The sequence below is a fragment of the Vipera berus genome (genome assembly GCF_964194415.1).
Source record: "Vipera berus genome assembly, chromosome: 8".
Taxonomy (NCBI): Eukaryota; Metazoa; Chordata; class Lepidosauria; order Squamata; family Viperidae; genus Vipera; species Vipera berus.
The window spans coordinates 2,046,582-2,065,652 of NC_138211.1; the positions used below are offsets into that span (position 1 = coordinate 2,046,582).

Sequence of the window (19,071 nt, forward strand, 5' to 3'; positions counted from 1 at the left end):
TTTGTTTTGATCCACCTCTGGGTGCACGAGGTGAGACTTGGATTATTGCTCAAAAGAAGCCGAGGGGGCTTCTCACCTGATGTTTCAAGCATCCTAAATTCTTCTGATCAGATATTGCAGGTTTAAGCTTAAATAATGGTCAATCCTAACCCACTAACACATGAAAGCAGATTATGGAAAGAAAAGTAGCAGCTAGATGTTCAAAAGCAATGAAAAACAAGGGCACTGTATTGGAGGTGGAAAACAGAACGAACAGTTTAATCATAATACTTATACATATGTATAAAGTAATTCTCCCATTCCTGAAGATTAACATCAAATCATGATTTTATTTTGGGACAAGATCTATTATGCACAAGTAAAATAAGAACATTATTGCGATTATTTTCTTCCTTTCTATTTTATTTTCATTTGCTAAAGTCACCAACATTATAAAATATATTTTTTTTGATAAGGGAAAAAGAAAATATAAGGAAAGAAAAACATCACTTTTTAAAACTATTTAGTGAAAACACATTTTTAGTCTTATACATAAGATTACCAAAGTATAACACATACAACCCAGCCAAAATTAAAGATTTGTATGCCAAGATTTCATTATGACTCAGCCACATAACTTTTTTCCTATGCAAATGATATTCAAATGAGTGCAATGTAGTTTGGATATCTGTCAAAATAAGTCAAGTTCGTGGTATTATCTCCCTCAATGGCAATGACATGCTTTAAAAGAATTACACCAGATTTTTCTCCATTCTGTCGCTCAAAAGGTTGACAGTCCTTGCCAAAGAAAAACAGTTCTACATAACTGTTCTAAACCAGCATCTTAATTATAATTGAATTATAACTACTGATGCTCCTTTTAAGTTAGTTTTGAAATTGTGAGCTACTTTCCGAATCTACAAAAGTACAAGTATCATGTAAGTTAAAAGTCTTTCCCACCTAGACAATAGAACAAGCGCATGCCTTAAATCATTTGCCAGATAAACCCTCTTCATTTTGTAGAGGGCCTGCAATTGCTGCAAAACTGTGTCTTAGATTCTCTCTTTTCAACTTCAAGTGATGTTCTATAGAACAAGCTTCTTTCAGGATCCCTTCAAGCTCCTCTACATATGAAGCATCCATTGCTGCTCTCTCTCTTCATTCATAAAAAGAAAAGACACTTATATTTAAAACTGCTACATAGAAAACTAAAATTTGTATCAATGTTCTCAATTGTTGCCAAGCATTTTTAAACAATGAGGGTAAGCTATTAAATACATATTACAGGAGAGTATTTCCTTATAATTATAAAATTTTAGTAGAAGATACTGAATTCATGATATATACAGTGGTGTTTTGCTTATATGAAGTGCTCATTTGTTGTAGCGGTATGTAGGGAGTTTGGTGTATTGTTTTGAACACTTTGGGTAAAATTCCGTTTTATGACAGTCCACTTAACCAATGGAGCCTTTTCCTGTTCGTAGCTGGAGCTCCCTACATCTCCTAAAACAGCTCCAAGGTCTTCCAAATTGCCAGGGCAGACATGAAAGATATGAGCATTATTACAAGACACTGTTCCTCCACGCACACACTGCTGAGAGGCAAAACGGCAAAACAATTTAACCAAATTTTACCACTGCAATGAATAGTTAAGAGTACAGGTTGGTTCATAAGACAAACACTGAATAACATTAGATCTTGCAATAAATTTTAAATCTGTTTTTCTAGCTGAAAGCATTTTGTTACAATTTGCAAACAGTTGATTTATTTTTCCTTTTTAGTAAATAAAAAAAAATAAAACACAACTTTAGAAACATCAGATACATCAACAGTTGAATATATGTTCAAAAAAGAAATTTTTAAATGTCAAAAGTAAAATAATTAACTTGCCTCAAAATTTGTGCGTACTTTGATAATAGGGCATTGATTTCTTTGCCTGTATCTGTTAATATAAATATTTATTTCATTAAAATTTGGGTGTAAATGTAGGCAAGAAGAATGGCTAATATTTTTTTTCAAAATAATACCCTTTAAAATGGTTTCCAAAGTATCAATTTTATGAAATTTCTGGGAGCTTTCAGAAGCCAGATTTTTTTCCAAAAAATCCAAATGTGCATTTCCTGAAGTTTCATTCTATAAAAAGGGAGAAAAAAAAGTGAAGGGTTGAAAAAAAAATAACATCCAAGTAGTCCATGGATTTCCCAAGCCAAGTCATACCTTTGTTTTTGTACATAAACACAAGTGAAAAGGCAATTACTGTAGTTTAAACAATGACGATGCTACCTAGTAGAAACTCACCTTTGCTTCTTTTTTACGTTTATTTTTGTTTTCATCTGACTTTACAAGGGTAGTCGCCATTGTTACCTGTACAAGTACAAGGTCATTATTTGTGAAAAAAGAAATCTCTGGAACACCGGATAACAGAACATAAAACGAGTGTTAAGCACATCCTAAGATAACCAGGCTTTCCTGATCCAATCAGAGACACAGCCTCAGAAAAAGAGGACAAAATAACTTGCACCCAAGGACAGCCTGCTAAAATTTGATTTTGCTGCCACTTTATACAACCTAGTTTTCTGACCAGGAATCTGTACTCTTTGATAATGCAACATTAATGGTACTGTGATAGTTGTCAAATTCCACCAGAGGCAATTGTTTCTCACACCACCATTGCAGGCTGCAAAAATGCACCATCCTCTAGCAGAGGGAAGCTGGGCAACATCTCCCACCCACCCACCCATCTTTAAGAAATACAGGGGGGGGGCGCGCTTCCATCCAGACCAGACATAGAGCCAGGAATGGTGGTTTGCAGCAGCAGCATGGCAAAAATTGTGCAAAACTGGCAGCCCAGTGGACGGCAGGGGGTGAATCTCTGGATAGAGAGATGCGTGGCATATACATTTAATTTAGTAAGTAAATAAACACAGAGCAACACACATACCCAAGCAGGGGCAGATCTGTCCTTTAATATAGTTCACCAGACTCTTTTTTTAGGAAGCCCTTTGAAGCCTGTGAATGAGTCCTCTTTTATGCCTTTTTAAAATAAGACTTTGATTCCTAGCTGTTGGCTGCCCAGAGTCCTATGGGAGTCAAAACACTCTTTAAATTAAAAAAACAACGAAAAGAAATAGATAAAAGAAATTCAAATAAGCCACTACAATACAGCATCATAATAAAATAAAACCCTCAAAGCAGCCCTGAGGAACCGGGGAGGGGGGGAGGGGGCTCTTTTGTTTCACCGCCCCCACACCGATTCAATCTCTCCGGCTGGGGATGATGGGAGTCCCAGTCCCACCCACATCTGGGGGGTTTCCCGGTCCGGTCCGTCTCTCAAATCGCCCCCCGGGGATCCAAGCAGCCCCCGCTGAGCCCAGCCCAAGTCACGCTGGGCTGAGGGGGGGGGGTCCCGGAAGGGTCTTTCTTTCGCCCCACGTTGTCTTTAGACTCGCGGGAATCCCCTGCAAGGCGAATTCGGCCGTGTGAAACCGACAGGACACGTTTCGGGCGAAGGATCGACTGGGAAGACGCCCTCCCTCCGCTCCCGGCCGCGTTTCGTGTGAACGCGCCTCACAAGGGACACGCCGAGGCCGCCGACGCCCTGAAGCCCATGAGCGGCAGCAGTGCGCGTGCGCCGCCCCGCCCCACAGGAGCGACGGTTGAGCGGCGTCTCGCGCTGGGAGGAGGGGCGGCGGCGGAGGAGGAGGAGGAGGTTTGGGCGGGAAACGTTCACGTGGCGCGCACACCTGGTGCGGCAGGGCGTCTTTCTAAAGCAGGGTTTCCCAACGCTGCGGTCTTTTAGATTGGTGGGTTTTAATTCTCAAAATGCGACTCCCATCCCATTAAATGATTAAATCCAGCCACTCAAATTGTGCTTCTCAACCGTGGGCACTTTAAGATGGGGTGGTGGACTTCAGCTCCCAGAATTCCACAGCATAGCATAGTATAGCTGGCTGAAGAATTCTGGGAGTTGAAGTCCACCACCCTTCTTAGTCAGGTTTTATCCTGATTAAGAGCTTGGTGCCACAGCTCTTATACCCAGGGTTGGGAATTTTAGATTGTGTCTTTGTGTAATGTGTCAGAAAGCAACACACCAAACAATAGAAGACACTGATGTGCTTTGTTAGATGTGAGAAGGGACAGACACCCTTAAAATATGTTGCATCTCTTCCTTTCGCTAGCTGGGTTTGTTCCTTTAATACTTCCAGTCTTAATTAAGGACATCAGAATTCCATCCTGATTGTTGAAAAGGCTGGAGGTTTTGTTTTGTTTTTTGGACACCAAAGAAAAATGGCTTTGGCTGAACAGAAAAATTTCAGCCCAAAGTTGAGTTTTCTAAAGTTCCAAAGGAGGCATGGATGCCGTGCTAAAATGCTATTATTGCCTTTAATTAAAATGCTACAAATCAGGCCTGAAATTCTAATGAGAGATCTAATGATCTCTGAAGGGAGATCCATCCAGACAGGCAATCACTCCATTGCACCAAGGTGTTTCAGCCCTGCCACCCACTCTTCCCCCCTCCCTAATCTCCACCCAAAAGGAGACCTCTTCTTAGCCACTGCCAAGGGCTCCTAGTCCCATTTCACCAAGGGAGCAAGCTGTGAGCACCTGCTACCAGCTCCTGGGACCGATAATGGTTTATTAACCTCCCTGCCACAAGGAAGGGGGAAGAGGTGGGGGCTCAACTGGCGTTTTGGTGCTTCTGGAAAGATCTAGGGGAGATTTCCAAATTATGTCACAAGGCCACTGGTGGCAGAGGGTCACACAGATCACACAGCATTCAGGAAAAGAGGCAAAACAACCTTCCCGGAAAGAAGTGTGTCAGAAGAATGGGAAATAGCAAAATACAGAAGTCAAAATAGGTTCAAATGTCACAATTCTTTAAAGAAAAAGAAGCAAGTATGATTCTGCTGACATTACTCAACCAGACTCAGAAAAAAGAGTTTTAGTAGGCTATAAAATAGACAATAGGCTATAAATCCAGAACCAGGGATTCAAGCGGCTGGTGTCCTTGCGCTCCTGGAGATAACTTCTGGAGAAGATGGTGTTTGCAGGAATGGAAAGGACAGAAGCTTTGGAGGGCACAACAAAGCTTTCTCCCTTGAGGGAAGTCCCTCAGGAAGGGAATCTGTGCCGCTTCGAGCTTTTTATGAGACTCTTTCTCTACTTGCACACTTTCTGCCATCAGATTTCAAAAAATGTAGCACACGGGAGACTTTAAGCAAGCGCTGGCCCGATCCATCTCTGCACTAAGATGGACAAAGCTGTTTTCTGAAGGACACCCAAGACTTCAGACAAATAGAAAACCAAACATTGCAAGGAAGGCAAACCAGCGGTTCCACAAATAAAGAGGCCATCGCACACAGTCCCCACACTGACCCTAACGTAGGGGGGGGGATTGTCTTCTAAAAATACAGCACTCAGCTTTGGAAGGCAGGTGTTCCCCCAGGAGGGGAAACCGTCCCCCCCCACTTCAGTCTTCTCTCGTCAATCCAGGTGGAGATGAAGAGCCCCCCACCCCGCAAGGCTGCCTTTCAACTTGTCCCCCGCCCCAACCAATCCCCCCCATTCCCAGACCGAAGGCAGCAGCAGGAAGCACCCGTCCCCGACTTCCCTCCCTCCCTGCCGGCTCCTTCCCTGGACTCTGCAGAGAGCAAAGCTGCGCATCTCGGCAGCCTTAAGATGGGTGGACTTCAACTCCCGACTTTGCCGGCTGGGAGATTCTGGGAGTCGAAGCCCGCGAGGCTTCAAGATGCCAAGGTTGGACTCCCGGCCTCCCGGCCTCCCGAGGCGAGCCCCGGCCCGACCCGCTTCCCTTCTCCGCCGCCTCCCCGCCAAGGAAGGAGCCCAGCGAAGCCTCCCGCCCTCCCGGAGGGCTGGTGCCGCCCCCGCCGCCTCGAGCCCTCGCTTGCCCCGCTCCGGCGGCCCAGGGGCGCTCGCCCGGCCCGGAGGAAGCGCCTCCTCTGCCCGAGCTCCGGGCGCTTCAGCCCCGGGCCGAGTGCCAGCCAGGCCAGCTCCCCCGCCGGGAAGGGGCGAGTGGCGGCGCCCCGGTCCGTCCCTGTCTCTCCCCTGCCGCCCCCCGCAGGGAGCGAAGCCTCCTCTCGGGGAAGCCGCGCCTCGCACCTGCCCGCCGCCCTCCCGCCCCGACACGCACCCGGAGCGGGGCTCCCGCCTGGGCAGGGGCCGGAGCGCGCCGTCAGCCGCCGGCGAGCCCTGGGGCGGGGCGCCCGCGCTTCCCCGCCCTCCGCGCTCCTGGCCGCCCGCACTCCGGCTTCGCCCGCGCCTCGCTCCGGCCGCGCTCCCTCCCAGCTCGGGCAGGTGGGCAGGTGGGCTGCTGGGCGGGCGGAGGGGAGGGGAGGGAGGCGGGGGTCCGCGGCGCCCACCCACCAGCGGCGGGACGACTCCGGGCGAGTGGCCCGAGCCCTGCCCCGGAAGGAGGCAGCCGGGCGAGCCGGTTCTTCTTCACCTTCTCCGGGCCTGGCCGGGGGAGGGGGGGGGGGCTTGAGCTGCTCCAGCGGCTGCTCCAGATGTGCCGAGCAGAACAGCTCTGGGCTCCTGCCCTCTCCTCCTCCTCCTCCTCCTCCTCCTCGCCGTGCGCGAAATAACCCGTGCCTCTCTCCCTTCTTCCCCAGAGAGCGAGGATGTGCAGCAATATGATCCAGATGCTGCCGGTGAATTTGGATGGAAAAGGCAATCTCTATTTCGAAGGTAATTCCCGGGGGATTTCCGCTGGAGGAGACCTGCACGAGAGCCCTTCGGAGCCTGCCAGGAGGAAGGCTTGCCCCTGCCCTGGAATGAGGAAGCTCTCTGGGCACTCACTACCTTCTGCGGCCGCAAAATGCTCCAGGTTCTGGAACGAAAAACTCTCTCCCTCCCAGGGGGAATTCCTCTAGACTAGAGCCGCAGCCGCCGGCCCTAAGGACGGGAGTCCTCTTTCATTCTGGGCAGAGAAGGCAAAATGATCCTCTGCCTGAATTCAGATCATGATTTAATGTCTCCTTTTCTTCTCCCCCCCCCACCCTTTTGTCTTCCTCCTGCCTGGTGCTTGAAACCAAGAACAAGGTAAGCAACCACTCTGCTCCTGAAATGCTGGCTTTGCTTCTTGGTTTTTTTCCAAAAGTGCTACTCTTCTTTCTAATCGCTATTTCATAAGGTAGCATAATAGCCGGGGTCTGCAAACGTGGCCACTTTAAGACTTCTGGACTTCAGTTCCCAGAATTCCCCAGCCAGTTGAGGTCCACAAGTTTTAAAGTGACCACGTTTGCAGACCTTTGTATCATAGGCATCAACTCCATCATGAAACAATAGAATACGCAGCGCCATTTCCCCCCCTGCATCAACTTTTATCTGCGATATTCATGCAGGGGGCGGAAATTGAATGAACCTTTATTGTCAAAGTACAACCATGTATACATTGAGATTGGCTGAGCCAATCATTTCACTAATGTACCTGAACAATCAGGGTGCAATGCGATTATAGTATGGATTATTTATTACTATGGATTGTCCATTAGCGTGGATCATTGATACAGCGAGAACAAACGAAAGCAAATCAATGAAGTGTCAGGACTGAATTAAAATTCATTCTAGATTTAGCATGACCCCAAAGCATAGATGTAAACGGCTGCTTTAAACTCAAGAGGATTGTTAGAAAGAGGCCAAGGGCAAGCTGAGTGACTCTATGCCCAATCTGTACATTAAACCAATATTTTTACTTTACACACTTGCTATGATTTTACCGAATGGGGGAATCTTTAACTTAATTTCATGAGCTGCAAAGACATTTCTCCATTTTTATTTGCTTCACTATAAAAAATTACAGACTCGCCAAAATGAAAGAAAGCATTAGTTATGGGCAAAGACAGCAAGGATATTTAGTTTCTTTCTTCTTCTCTGCTTATTTAAAATATGGTTCGTTTCAAAGTCAAAAAAGGAATTATGTTATATAAATACATGATATGTATATATACATAAGAGTGTAAATACATTCCAGAGGACACAATATATTCCTGCTCTGACCTCAAATTCATCATCTTCTTCTAAGTGTTAGAAACAGACAGCTGGAGACGGTCAGGAAAATGTGAATCTGCCCAAGTCTTCCGAATTCCTAACAACCATGTCCTCATAGCACAGCCGGCAGATGAAGATTTCCCTGCAGTATTTGAACGCAGAACAGACCAGGAAATTCGGAAAGGTACAGTAGTGGTTTTGCATCTCTGAATGTCTGAACAGACTCTATTTTCGTATTTTCTCTGATTTCATGCCCCAGGAAAAGAACTTGGGAAGAGGAAAAGCAACTTGCAGATTAGTCACTGCAATCAGGACTGAAAATAGCTTTGTAAAAGCGATACAGAAAGATAATAAATTACGAAATTGTTTTTTATGCACCATAAAAATTTATTATTGGAATAGGCAGGGCTCCTGGGTGAAACTTCTTTGTTTCATTTGTTTCAAGGCAGTTTTTAAGGCTGGAAAAAATATTTAAATGAGCCACAACATCTGTTGAATTTTATGGCTTGCCTTTTTCCAGTCATTTCCAGATCACTTACGGCAAGACTTAACAAGCTCTCCTCCTAGCCAAATGATTAAAAAAAACAACCCAAAAACTGGACCAAGCTTTTAAGATTGCCTGATGCATGCATTGAGTATTTTTGTACTAAGAAACCTTCCTACAGACTCTCATAGGAGAGATAACAAATTTTAAGGTTCTCTAATCTGCTGCTAGACCCTCACCAGAAGAAAACCAACCTCTTGTCCTTTTATTGCAGTATCAGGAATCAAATTTGACATCCACAATTACCAAGACACCAAGCCAAAGGGGCTGGCAGTGGCCTTCACTGTGGAATTTAACGATCAGACTTACTACATGTGTGTGGAAAAAAAAGAAAACAAAATGAAGGTGAATTTTAAGGTATGCTATTGTCAATTGTGACCTTAAACATTCTTTATCTGGATAGTTGTTGTAATTAATGTTGGCTTTACCTCCTGACGCTGCCTACAGTCATTGCTATAAAATTGTTTTAAAAATAAAAACTCTAGGGCTATACAGATCGTTCTCGACTTACGACCACAATTGAGCCCAAAATTTCTGTTGCTTAGCAAAACAGTTGAGTTTTACCCCATTTTACAACCTTTCTTGCCACAGCTGTTAAGTGAATTGCTGCAGTTCTGAAGTTAATAACCTGGCTGTTAAGTGAATCTGGCTTCCCCCATGGACTTTGCTTGTCTGATGGTCCCAAAAGGAGATCACATGACTCCCGGGACACTGTCACCGTCATAAAGATGAGTCAATTGCCAAGTGTCTGAATTTTGATCACGTGACCGCGGGGATGCTGCAGTCATAAATGTGAAAAATGGTTATGTCACTTTTTTCAGTGCTCTTGTAATTTGAAACAGTCACTAATGAACTGTTGTAAGTCGAGGACTGCCTGTATAGCATTCCAGAAATTATTCAGAAAGTTTCATGACACCCTGTTACTGTTTAAAACAGCTGCCTCTTTTCTGGGCTTATAAGGCTGCACTAACTACTATGTGATGTTGGGGGGGGAAAGACAGCTGTTTTAAGTGCTGCAGGCAGGGGTTATATTTACGATCCCCTTTGCATGGAATTATTTCTCAAACATTGTGCCCCCCCCACAACCAACACCATTTTATAAGTTCTGTACTTCTTGAATTGCATCACTGATAACCTCAATGGAGAATGCACCTGGGCTATAAGCCCCCCCCCCATAAAATTCAGTGCTACCGTAGCTTTGGTTTGGCAGAAAGAGGCTGCATTCTGTTTCTTAGACAATCAGTTCTTTAAAAGCTCTAAGATAGCTTGGCTGTATCTTGAAAACCTGAGTTTAAAACGAATCAGACTGAACCTTATCCAAGGATGTTCTTATCATGTTGTTAAGATTGAGTCAGTGGTAATTCCAAAGTATAGCTCAGATTCACTAGTGTTAAAGAGTTCAGATCATGAACCCTGTGAATTCTGGATTAACCTAACCAAACTATCTCTGCAAATAAAGTTCTCAGACTGGAGGTGAGATCCCGATTTAGTGGTGGTTGTGCATATGGAGTCAATAAAGTTCACAGTAATAATAGCCATATACGGTATTATTGGATATTGGCTGATTGGAGCAACCTGCCTCCAGAAGCGGTGAATTCTTCACCCACTCACTATGAATGTTGTCGTTGTTAGTTGCGAAGTTGTGTCCGACCCATCGCGACCCCATGGACAACGTTCCTCCAGGCCTTCCTGTCCTCTACCATCTTTACTATGAATGTAAAAGGTCCAAATTGCTTGCACGGATGGAGTTTAAGATAAAACATAAATTAAACATCTATGGAGACTCTCAGTCCTCCAGGTCAACGGTTGCCCCAAAGCTGCTTTTTCAAAAGGCAACTGGACTTTGTTTTTCCTTGCACTTCTCATCCAAGCAGCTTCTTCTGAACTGAAACTGAAGGAGCTTCTTAGATGAGAAGCGAAACCTCTTCCAAGGAAAAGCCAAAGTCCACTCGCCTTTTGAAAAAGCACCTTTGGGACAAAACTAAATTAACAGAAGTGCAGAATTGATTTGAATATAAAGCAGCCTCTCTCCCATCAAACAAGCTCTTTAGCCCAATCCTGGGCTCCCTCTGAGGTCTTTCCTGGGCGGGGGGCGGGATAAGAAATTCTGGCTAGTGCTCTTTCTCGTTGGGCCCCCCTCCCTGCCACATTTGGATTCAAGATGGGCTTGGTCTCCATTTCAGAAAGGGACAATTCCCCACCACATCGAAGGAGACACCAGCAACATCATCTTCATCAAAACACGTTTTTCGGCTGGTAGCAGGCAATTTTACAAGTTTGAATCCACTCTGGAACGTGGCTATTTCCTGGCCTTTCAGGATGCTGAAGATAGCCCTACGACCGTACTGGTGGTCAAGAAAGTAGAACTGGCGGATGAAGTGGATGAATCCACAAAGCTATTCCACGCTCCAGTTCTCTGACAAGGAAAGCCAAGTAAAAAAATAAATGAGATTGCAAGTGGTAGAAAAAGTGCAGATTTTAAATGGTTGATGTAATTTTACTAGAATTGCTGGAAATTGTAATATAAAATTTCTGACTCACTCTCCTCACTTGATATTTGAAAACTGATCATTGGAAGTGTCTAATTAAGAGTATCTAAATTTTGGTGGGGTAAATAATTGCACTAAGAAAAGCCACACAAATATCCACAGCTTTGCAAGAAATTCTAATCTCAACCAATTACCAATAAATATAAAAACTAGACAATAGCCAAACAGAAAACGCTAGATAAAACTAATAGAATGTCAACATTTTAAACCTTATCTAGGCTTAGTCTAAGGCATATTTTAAAAATTGAGATATTATATTTAATAAAAACTAAAATTAATCCAAAAGTTCTTTTGTTATTATTTGTTGGAAGTATTTTTTTAGGTCGTAAAATTAGGTGCAACACAATTTAACAACCGCTTTGCTTAGAAACAGAAATTTTGTTCCCGAGTGTGATCAAAGTCAAGGGTTACCTGTGTTTGTCAACTGGCAAATGAACACAGATTATGATTTGGAAAGTTTAGGTTTCCCATTTTCTTAAAAAAAAACTGCCATGGACATAATCATCTTGATAATCAATTCTAGCTGTGCGTAAGTTTACTAATAACTGTATTATTTTGCTTTCTTCAAATGATATGTTCTATTAGCCCATTAAATAATAAAAAATGCAGGGAAACTCCAACACTGCAGTCGGAAAATCGGTCCACACAAAAGAAGGGTACCAGGAGAAAAGAGGGTGCACGCAGTACTTCTCCCAAAACTGACTAAGAGAAAGATAGGCTTTCTTCGAAAGGCGAAAATCTAATGGTCAAGGTCAACATCACAATCTCTCTTTCTAAACAAAGGTCGCGATTTTTGTTTTGGGGGGCTGGAGCAAAAAGACAATTCAATTGCAATCTCGGCATCAAGAAGCCAAAACACCAGTTTTTTGGAAGAAATCAAAGAACGCCAAGACCAAAGATAAGGGTGAACCTCAGAACAGGACAGCCATTTTGGCAGATTCTGGAAATCTCTTTATTTCTAAAGCAAGTTTCCAGATCTTACGATGGAAAAGGTATTGTTTTTAAGTTCTGTATCAGTCATCGGGTTCCCAGCCTGAGCTAAGTTCAACCTCATGAAGGATGTGCAGGAGCTTTGAGCGAGAGGCGATTCTGTGACCCAAATGCATGCATGATTTCTCTTTGAGAGGTTTTAGCTCCACACTGATAAGGGGGCAGAATGAGCTGTAACTTTCCAGTTAAACAACAATCTGTACTTTTTAAGAGGAACTTTCGCTCGTTTGAAACGTCTGAAAGTGCCATGCCAGGACATGTCCACACAAGGTGGTTTTTCAAACCTCCCACATAGGTTCTGCACTGATTTACTTTTTTCATCAGTTTTAAACATGTACCAAGGCATATTTTGCATAGTATGTTTATATTGTTAGCTTGGGAGATGGGATGTGTTTTTTTTAAACAACGTAAGACGATACATTTAAATGAAGCATGTACTTCTTTTCTCAACTTTACTCAATCATCAAAATGATAAATCTGCCCAACGAAACCTGTCCTCTCCAGAGACAATGGAACGGCCCGACCCTGGATTTCAGACTCGCACAGCTGCAGGTTCTACGAATCCTTTATTGTGCATAGCTTAGACTTCCCTTTTGCACTGTGGAAGATGCCACGTACATACTTCATTCATTTGCAACAAGGCAGCCAGAAGCTCGAGACAGGATTATCAACGTGAATGATGCTGAGCTGAGCCTGCAGGTTGAAAGGCCAAGGGCCTCCCATCTGCAGAGGCTCCCCGCATAAGCCAAAGCTTTGCCTGGGTGCTTTTCCCTAGCTTCGTTCGGGTCTAGTTCTCGCCTTAGCGAGAGATCCCAGATCTTCTGAATGGCAACAGCTGTGGACATGGAGGTGGGTGTTTCCCGGCAGCCGTTCTGCTACATGCAAAGCACGCCCTTCGTCCTTCCTCTTGCCCACCCTCAAGGGCTGGGTAAGGACGTAAAGAAGCAGAGGCAGCAGTGAGGGCTGCTGGACTCCCTGGGCAGGGATCAGAGGCTCCAGAGCATCGCCACCGCCCTGCAGATGCCCACGTCGTGGTAGTTGAAGTAGCAGAGGCCTGCAAAGGTGGCTGCCGACAGTAGGTAGAGGCCAGCATTGGCCAGTTTAATGGAGGTCTTCCCGTGGACGTAGTCAGTTACAAGTTGCCCAAGGCCCCTGCAGGGAAGGGAGAGAAAGAAACAGGAAGCTGGCTGAAGACACATTCAAATCCTTCCAAAGGTTTTCAAACTTGGCTGAGTTAGAATTGGCCTAATTCACAGTCACTCTGCAGATTACTCAGTGGGCAGTGAGAAACCACAATGTGGAAGAAAGTATTTCCACTTCCCCAAATGTTGTTTCATCTGATATTTGCTTACTCCTTCAGCAAAGTTCATATCAAGTTCATGGAGAACGACACACCCACTCTCAGGAGCTTTAACCTGGGTCCAGAGGTTGCCGCACCCTTATTTCCACCCAACTCAGCCCGAATGGTGACGGGGGAGGAGAGACACTCTAAGTACCAACAACAACCCTGTGAGATGGGTTAGGCTGAGGCGGGAGGAGGGGGAAGTAGCCCAAAGTCATCCAGCCGGCTTAACAAACAAACATTAGTTTTGCAGGAGGGGGTCAAAACTGTTGGGCAGCCAACAAACTTAAATAACTGAAAATAACAAAAATGTATCAAATATTAACCTAATGACAGGGGAAAAAACCCTTCGTTGAAGCAAGAGCTGGGTTTTTCCCTGCTGTAACAACAGACAGTATGAATATAAACAATGATGAAATGTAATGCCAGTCAACCGAAATAAAAGGAAATTATGCAACTGGCCCAGAAATCCAGGGAACAGCGTGATGCAGCTACAAGAATGGCATGTGGGGTTGCGTCAGTGCATGCGTTGTTTCTAAACCGCAGGAGGTGATCGTCCTTAAATCGCATCCTAGGGATTGTGTCCTCTTTTGTTCACTATAGTGCCACACTGTAAGAATTCAGGCAGAGGTAGAAGGAATGTCCAGAAATGTCACAAGGATGAATACCAGGGACTAGAAAGTCCTATGAAGGGATATTGAAGCAACTGGTCACATTTAACCTTGAGAAGATGATTGAGGGGGGGGGATATGATAAAAGGCAGAAAAAGGAACACGTTTCCTTAGTTCTCCCAAAGGACAGGCCACGAAACAGCCTCTTTCCGTCACAGGCAGCCAGATTCCAAATGAATGTTAAAAATGCTTGGAGTAGGCAGCCTCTCCACCAAAGGCCCCTCTTCCAATGCCAGTCACAAGCAAGGAAATTGAAATGACTGAGTGGAGCCAAACAGGAAAACACTATTTTTCTGGGAAGGAAAAAAGATTTTTCTGCTCAAGGGCGGGAACTTTTGTAAAAGAAGAGCTTTCCACAAACAAGGGAGGGAAACCCACAAGGGGGAAGCAGAAACATAAAAGCACTTGTTCTGGAAGGCCTTAACCCTCTTTTGGCAAGCCAGACGTCAAAACATGTCAACAGGCCAACTGAGTCATTTTCTCACTTCCCAAGAAGAGCAAAACTTTCTTAGCCGCCACAAAAGAGGACATCACCCTTTCCAGGAACCCAGAGCGATCGCTTCGTCCAGGAAAGAGTGTTGTTTCAATAGCCCTCCTGGGGAAGGCTAATCCGCAAGGTTTTTCTCTTAACAGCTCCCATTTCCAAGGCCTAAATTCTTGCCCACTGCTGTCAAAGGGAAGAAAGCAGCCTGAAGGGACCCCAAAGGGGCTGCCCTAGGTTTTTCTCCCCCTACATGCAGACCCTTACTCAGAGGACGACACCCTTGGGATTCTTATACCCCCAAATTCCTCGGGCACAGCACTTGCTGACTGCCACAAGAGGTTACCCAAGAGAAATGTTTCGTAGGGCAGAAGGGAAAATAATTACAACCGCAGAGAAAACCACTTTTTAGATCAGTTTTTTTCCCCAAATTTGGGTGGCACGAGGGTTCCACGGTTAAGATGCTGGGCTTTGTTGGCTGGGAAGCCGCCAGTCCAGGTTCGAGACCTGAGCACCACGCAGTGGGGTGAGCTCCCATCCCTGCTCCAGCTCCAGTTTGAAAGCGTGCAAATGAGAGTAGATAAATAGGTACCACTTTGGAGGGGGGGAAGCAACAGTGCTGTATGACGTCGTGTGGGCCACCTGACTACAGAAACACCTTCAGACAACTGAAACGGAGATAAGTACCACCCCCTATAGCTGGCAACGACTGGAGGAGTAAAATCTGCAAGGACTCCTTTACCTTTCCCCCCCCCCCAAAAAAAAACTGGCAACTTTTAAGATGTGTGTGGACTTCAATTCCCAGAATTCCCCAGCCAGCCAAAAGCTCAACCCTTTTTATAGGACAGCTCTTCCCTCAGAACTCCCCTCCGTACCAACTGTCTGGTGGGCCTGCTTCCCTCCGGACTCACCAGTGCCCGTGGAGTGTGAGAGTTGCTGCCAGGGAGTAATCCACAGCTGCTCCAGGATACATATAGGCTGCTGGCAGGAGTCCAAGCAAGAGGATGCTGACTGCTCGCTCGCTGGTCCAATGGAGAGAGGCGGCCTTTGAACCAGCTGCAGACAGATGCAGCACTTTAATGCCCCGAGAAATGATGTGCTTGAGAGCAAAAAGCAACGCTCCAAGTGTGGAAATGGAAGGTATGTGTTTTGTCTTGCTGTAAGCCCTTAGAGTCGCCTTGAACCGTGATATTGGGCAGCAAATCAATTTGATGATAACATTGTAGAGCAAATTAAGAGTTTCCCCCCCTTTTCCAAAGGGATATGAAAATGAAACATGCCAGACCATCAGAACTTTGAATCTGGGCTATAAGTCCCCCTTTTCGGTTCAGTAGGAAGCTAACCAATCTGTTGTAACTTGAGGGCTACCTGTAGAGCTGGCAGAAGCATAAACGTACAAGCAAAAGAGGGAAGACCCTCTAGAGCAGAGGTCCCCAAACCTTTGGGGACAAAGGGACCGGTTCCATGGAGAGAGGTTTTTCCACGGACCGGAGGGTGCGTGGTTTTGTGTGCTGGGGCTTTGCTTGCCTGTGCGGATCGGTTGCTGGCATGCTGCAGCCCGGTCCCGGTCCACAGACCAGAGGTTGGGGACCCCTGCTCTAGAATGCTTTGGTAAAAGACCCTAACTGGAACTCAGTCAGCCTTCAAAAGAAACTTGGCCTTCTGAATATCGAAGCTTTTGCCTACCCAGCCTGAATCTGCCCCAACCTATTCCCACAGTCATGAGGAATAGAAACTTGCTTCTTTCAGTAAACAAATAATATCTGAGATTTCCAAGAATTGATGCTGTGAGCCAATGCGCCATGCTTTCATTGCTAGACAAAAGGCCCCTGATTTAAATAAGCTTCCCCCAAGATCTAGATGGCTCCCGCTCTCCTCTTGGTTCGAAGAAATGCAAAGGCCGGGCTCTTAAACCCAGGCTTTGGCAAGTGAGAGTGAAACTTCATTGCATTGTCTACTTTTATCTTTGTTTGTTTAATGCTTCATTGGTTTTATTATACTTTGATTGTTGTGAGCTACCCATAGTAATCAAGAACTGAACAAACTACATTGTTGTTTGTCCAATTATTGAACAATTACATTAGAAGAGACAGAGTTGTATACTTACAACATGTTATAACCTTGTCCCAAGCAGCAAAACAAACTGAATTCAATTTTTCAACTGAATAGACACGAATAGACATGAACATGGATTTCTTTTCACAACAAAGAACAGGAATTTGTGATTTTTCATTGAATCAATGGAATCCATAACCTTCAGGGATATTGCTCAGAAAAGAACAGTGAAAATGTTTACAAAGTTCCTGTTTCTTTTCCCACCCTCTGAGACAGGGGTGGGAACATTAGACTTTGTTTGCCAAAGCGGCCTTTGCTTTCTTGACTGAATCATGAGACTAACAAGCAGATACACAAAAAAGGAACTAAAGGGAGACCTACCCAAACTCCTGGCAGATGTGTGAAATTTGCATATCTGATGAGGAGGAGGAGGAGGAGGAAGATAATCCTCAATTGGTCTAGCCGAGGAAGCGGCTGGTCTAGCCAAGAGATACCTGTTCAGAAGAGCTGTGGGCAGAATAGATGGATTTCATTTTGTAAATAAGAACACTTTTGATCCCTAGATCCCAGTAATGCTGATTACACACTACTGGTATGAAAACACACTAACACAATGCTGAAAATATTTTTAAAAGCCTTTTGTCAGAGCTGTAGAATGCAGGAACCAAAAACAAGCTTTAAGGCAGCGAAGAAACAGCGGCTCACCTATCTACTGGAACAGGTTTTTAAACAGAAACATGGATTTCAGAAGCATCAAGCAGCATTGAAGGCACTGTAGAAAAGTAGACTTCAACCTGTCTATCATCATTTAAACAAGAAACAGGTGAACCACCCATAAATTAATGGGAGGAAGATAGATGATAAAACTGGATGTTCTTCAAATTCCAGTTGTTTTACTGATTCTGGAAGCATTCCAACCCCAGAGCAGTCTTGACACATTGTTAAGTGATGGGAAAGTGCACCTAAGAGCCTTGGTGGAGCAGTGGGCTAATGCCTCCTTAAGTAACACCAGCTGCCTGCAATTAGTGCAGGTTCGTGTCCCACCAGGCTCAAGGTTGACTCAGCCTTCCATCCTTCCGAGGTAGGTAAAATGAGGACCCAGATTGTTGGGGGCAATTAAGCTGACTTTGTAATAATGCCGCTTGGGGTGTGTGTGAAAGCCCTAATAAGCAGGCATATACATAGAATGAAGGCTACTGCTAAGCTTGTAAGCCGCCCTGAGTCTTCGGAGAAGGGCGGGATATAAATGGAATTTAAAAAAAAAATTAAAAAATAAGACTTAGTTTGCCAATGCGGCCTTTGCTGTGTTGAACAATGTTTCTACATGTTTAGCCCTGATTAAACACAGCTCACTGAATTAGGTTTGCACAACACACCAAATCCTAAACAAATGGGCTGGGTCCACACGCTATGCTACACTACCACATAATGTGTAGTACACCACACGTGATCACTTTGTAGCAGAATCATATGATTCCTTGCGGTACACCTACTCCGTCCTGTACTCTTCCTTGCAGAGAGCAAACCTGGTGCAAACGAGCTGGAAAAGTAACATTAAGTCTGACAGAGATTCATGTTAAATGCACACAGAATAAAAACTTCCAAAAAATAACCCACCCCACCTCCTCTCCAGTTAGGCAAAACTGCTGCCTGATGCACTTCTGGGCAGGGCCAAAGGAGGGATGAATTTTCAGGCAAAAGAAAAAGGAACTTCAGGCCGATTCCTGGCAATCTTTCCTGCTGTCTTCTCCTATTGGCATCTTATGATTTATCACTTGTTATCTGTATATTATGATTAATAATTGCAACTATGATTTGTGATCTATCACTTTCTTGTTTGTGTGTACACTCGGAGCTTCTGCACCGGAGACAAATTCCTTGTGTGTCCGATCACGCTTGGCCAGGACAGTACTTCTTCTATATGCCTGTTTCTCTTTCTATTCCTGTTCTGTTCTACCCTCCCCTTTGGGCCAGGCGAGCACCTGCCGCCCAGCGGCGTCCCGGGGATCTCGGGGGCTAAAGCAGCGCCGACCCAGCTTCCCTCGGGGGGTCCGGCAGAGACCAGGATCCTTCGGGGGGCTAAATTTAAAATGCGACCCGCTAGCGCAGCGCCTGCTGCGGGAGCCTCTCACAGCACCCGGCCCGCCACAATTCACACGTGCTGGACGCGTCTCTTTCGGCCCCCGCCGGAGGAGTCCCCGGCCTCTCATCGCTGCCGGCCCAGAGGCGCCGCGGCGCTTTCGCAGCCGGCAGAGCGGCCGAGGAGCGGAGGGGAAAGGCGGCCGCGACCCGGGTGGCCCTCGGGAGCCGGCAGTTGGGAAGGGAGGCCCCGGGGCCCGCGCGGACTCCCACTCACCGGCCGCCGGCCGCCGGCCCAGCCCGGCCCGCCACAGCCACAGCGACGCCATCTTGCCCGAGGCGCAGCGCAAGGGCATCGGCCGGAAGCGGAAGCG

The 19,071-nt window shown here is 45.5% G+C and overlaps 2 protein-coding genes and 1 long non-coding RNA gene across 3 annotated transcripts; 1 reads left to right on the top strand and 2 right to left on the bottom strand.

Moving 5' to 3' along the window:
- Window positions 1-236: 236 nt before the first annotated feature.
- Window positions 237-6,173, bottom strand: LOC308671561. The gene is made up of 6 exons (XR_014027233.1): window positions 6,131-6,173; window positions 2,921-3,059; window positions 2,278-2,343; window positions 2,007-2,112; window positions 1,870-1,921; window positions 237-1,135 (listed from the first exon to the last, which is right to left on the bottom strand). It is a non-coding gene; the product is annotated as an uncharacterized lncRNA (long non-coding RNA).
- A 57-nt stretch (window positions 6,174-6,230) lies between these two features.
- On the top strand, window positions 6,231-11,518 carry IL18 (interleukin 18). Its single transcript, XM_081333433.1, has 5 exons — window positions 6,231-6,294; window positions 6,609-6,684; window positions 8,021-8,170; window positions 8,745-8,887; window positions 10,714-11,518. Exons 2-5 carry the CDS (start codon window positions 6,618-6,620, stop codon window positions 10,948-10,950), a joined length of 597 nt encoding a protein of 198 aa, XP_081189559.1. The 5' UTR covers window positions 6,231-6,294; window positions 6,609-6,617; the 3' UTR covers window positions 10,951-11,518.
- A 429-nt stretch (window positions 11,519-11,947) lies between these two features.
- Window positions 11,948-19,060, bottom strand: SDHD (succinate dehydrogenase complex subunit D). The gene is made up of 4 exons (XM_081333985.1): window positions 18,975-19,060; window positions 17,000-17,125; window positions 15,475-15,619; window positions 11,948-13,221 (listed from the first exon to the last, which is right to left on the bottom strand). Exons 1-4 carry the CDS (start codon window positions 19,051-19,053, stop codon window positions 13,056-13,058), a joined length of 516 nt encoding a protein of 171 aa, XP_081190111.1. The 5' UTR covers window positions 19,054-19,060; the 3' UTR covers window positions 11,948-13,055.
- Between the last annotated feature and the right edge of the window lie 11 nt (window positions 19,061-19,071).

What these genes read in the sequence shown, in the direction of transcription:
- IL18 (XM_081333433.1), top strand. Translation starts at nt 6,618, where the DNA reads ATGTGCAGCAATATGATCCAGATGCTGCCGGTGAATTTGGATGGAAAA. An exon ending in AGGCAATCTCTATTTCGAAG is followed by an intron (nt 6,685 to 8,020) that starts GTAATTCCCGGG and finishes TCTTCTTCTAAG; the next exon opens with TGTTAGAAACAGACAGCTGG. An exon ending in AAATGAAGGTGAATTTTAAG is followed by an intron (nt 8,888 to 10,713) that starts GTATGCTATTGT and finishes TCTCCATTTCAG; the next exon opens with AAAGGGACAATTCCCCACCA.
- SDHD (XM_081333985.1), bottom strand. Translation starts at nt 19,053, where the DNA reads ATGCCCTTGCGCTGCGCCTCGGGCAAGATGGCGTCGCTGTGGCTGTGG. An exon ending in CACATCTGCCAGGAGTTTGG is followed by an intron (nt 15,620 to 16,999) that starts GTAGGTCTCCCT and finishes ATCTGTCTGCAG; the next exon opens with CTGGTTCAAAGGCCGCCTCT. An exon ending in CTCACACTCCACGGGCACTG is followed by an intron (nt 13,222 to 15,474) that starts GTGAGTCCGGAG and finishes CCTTCCCTGCAG; the next exon opens with GGGCCTTGGGCAACTTGTAA.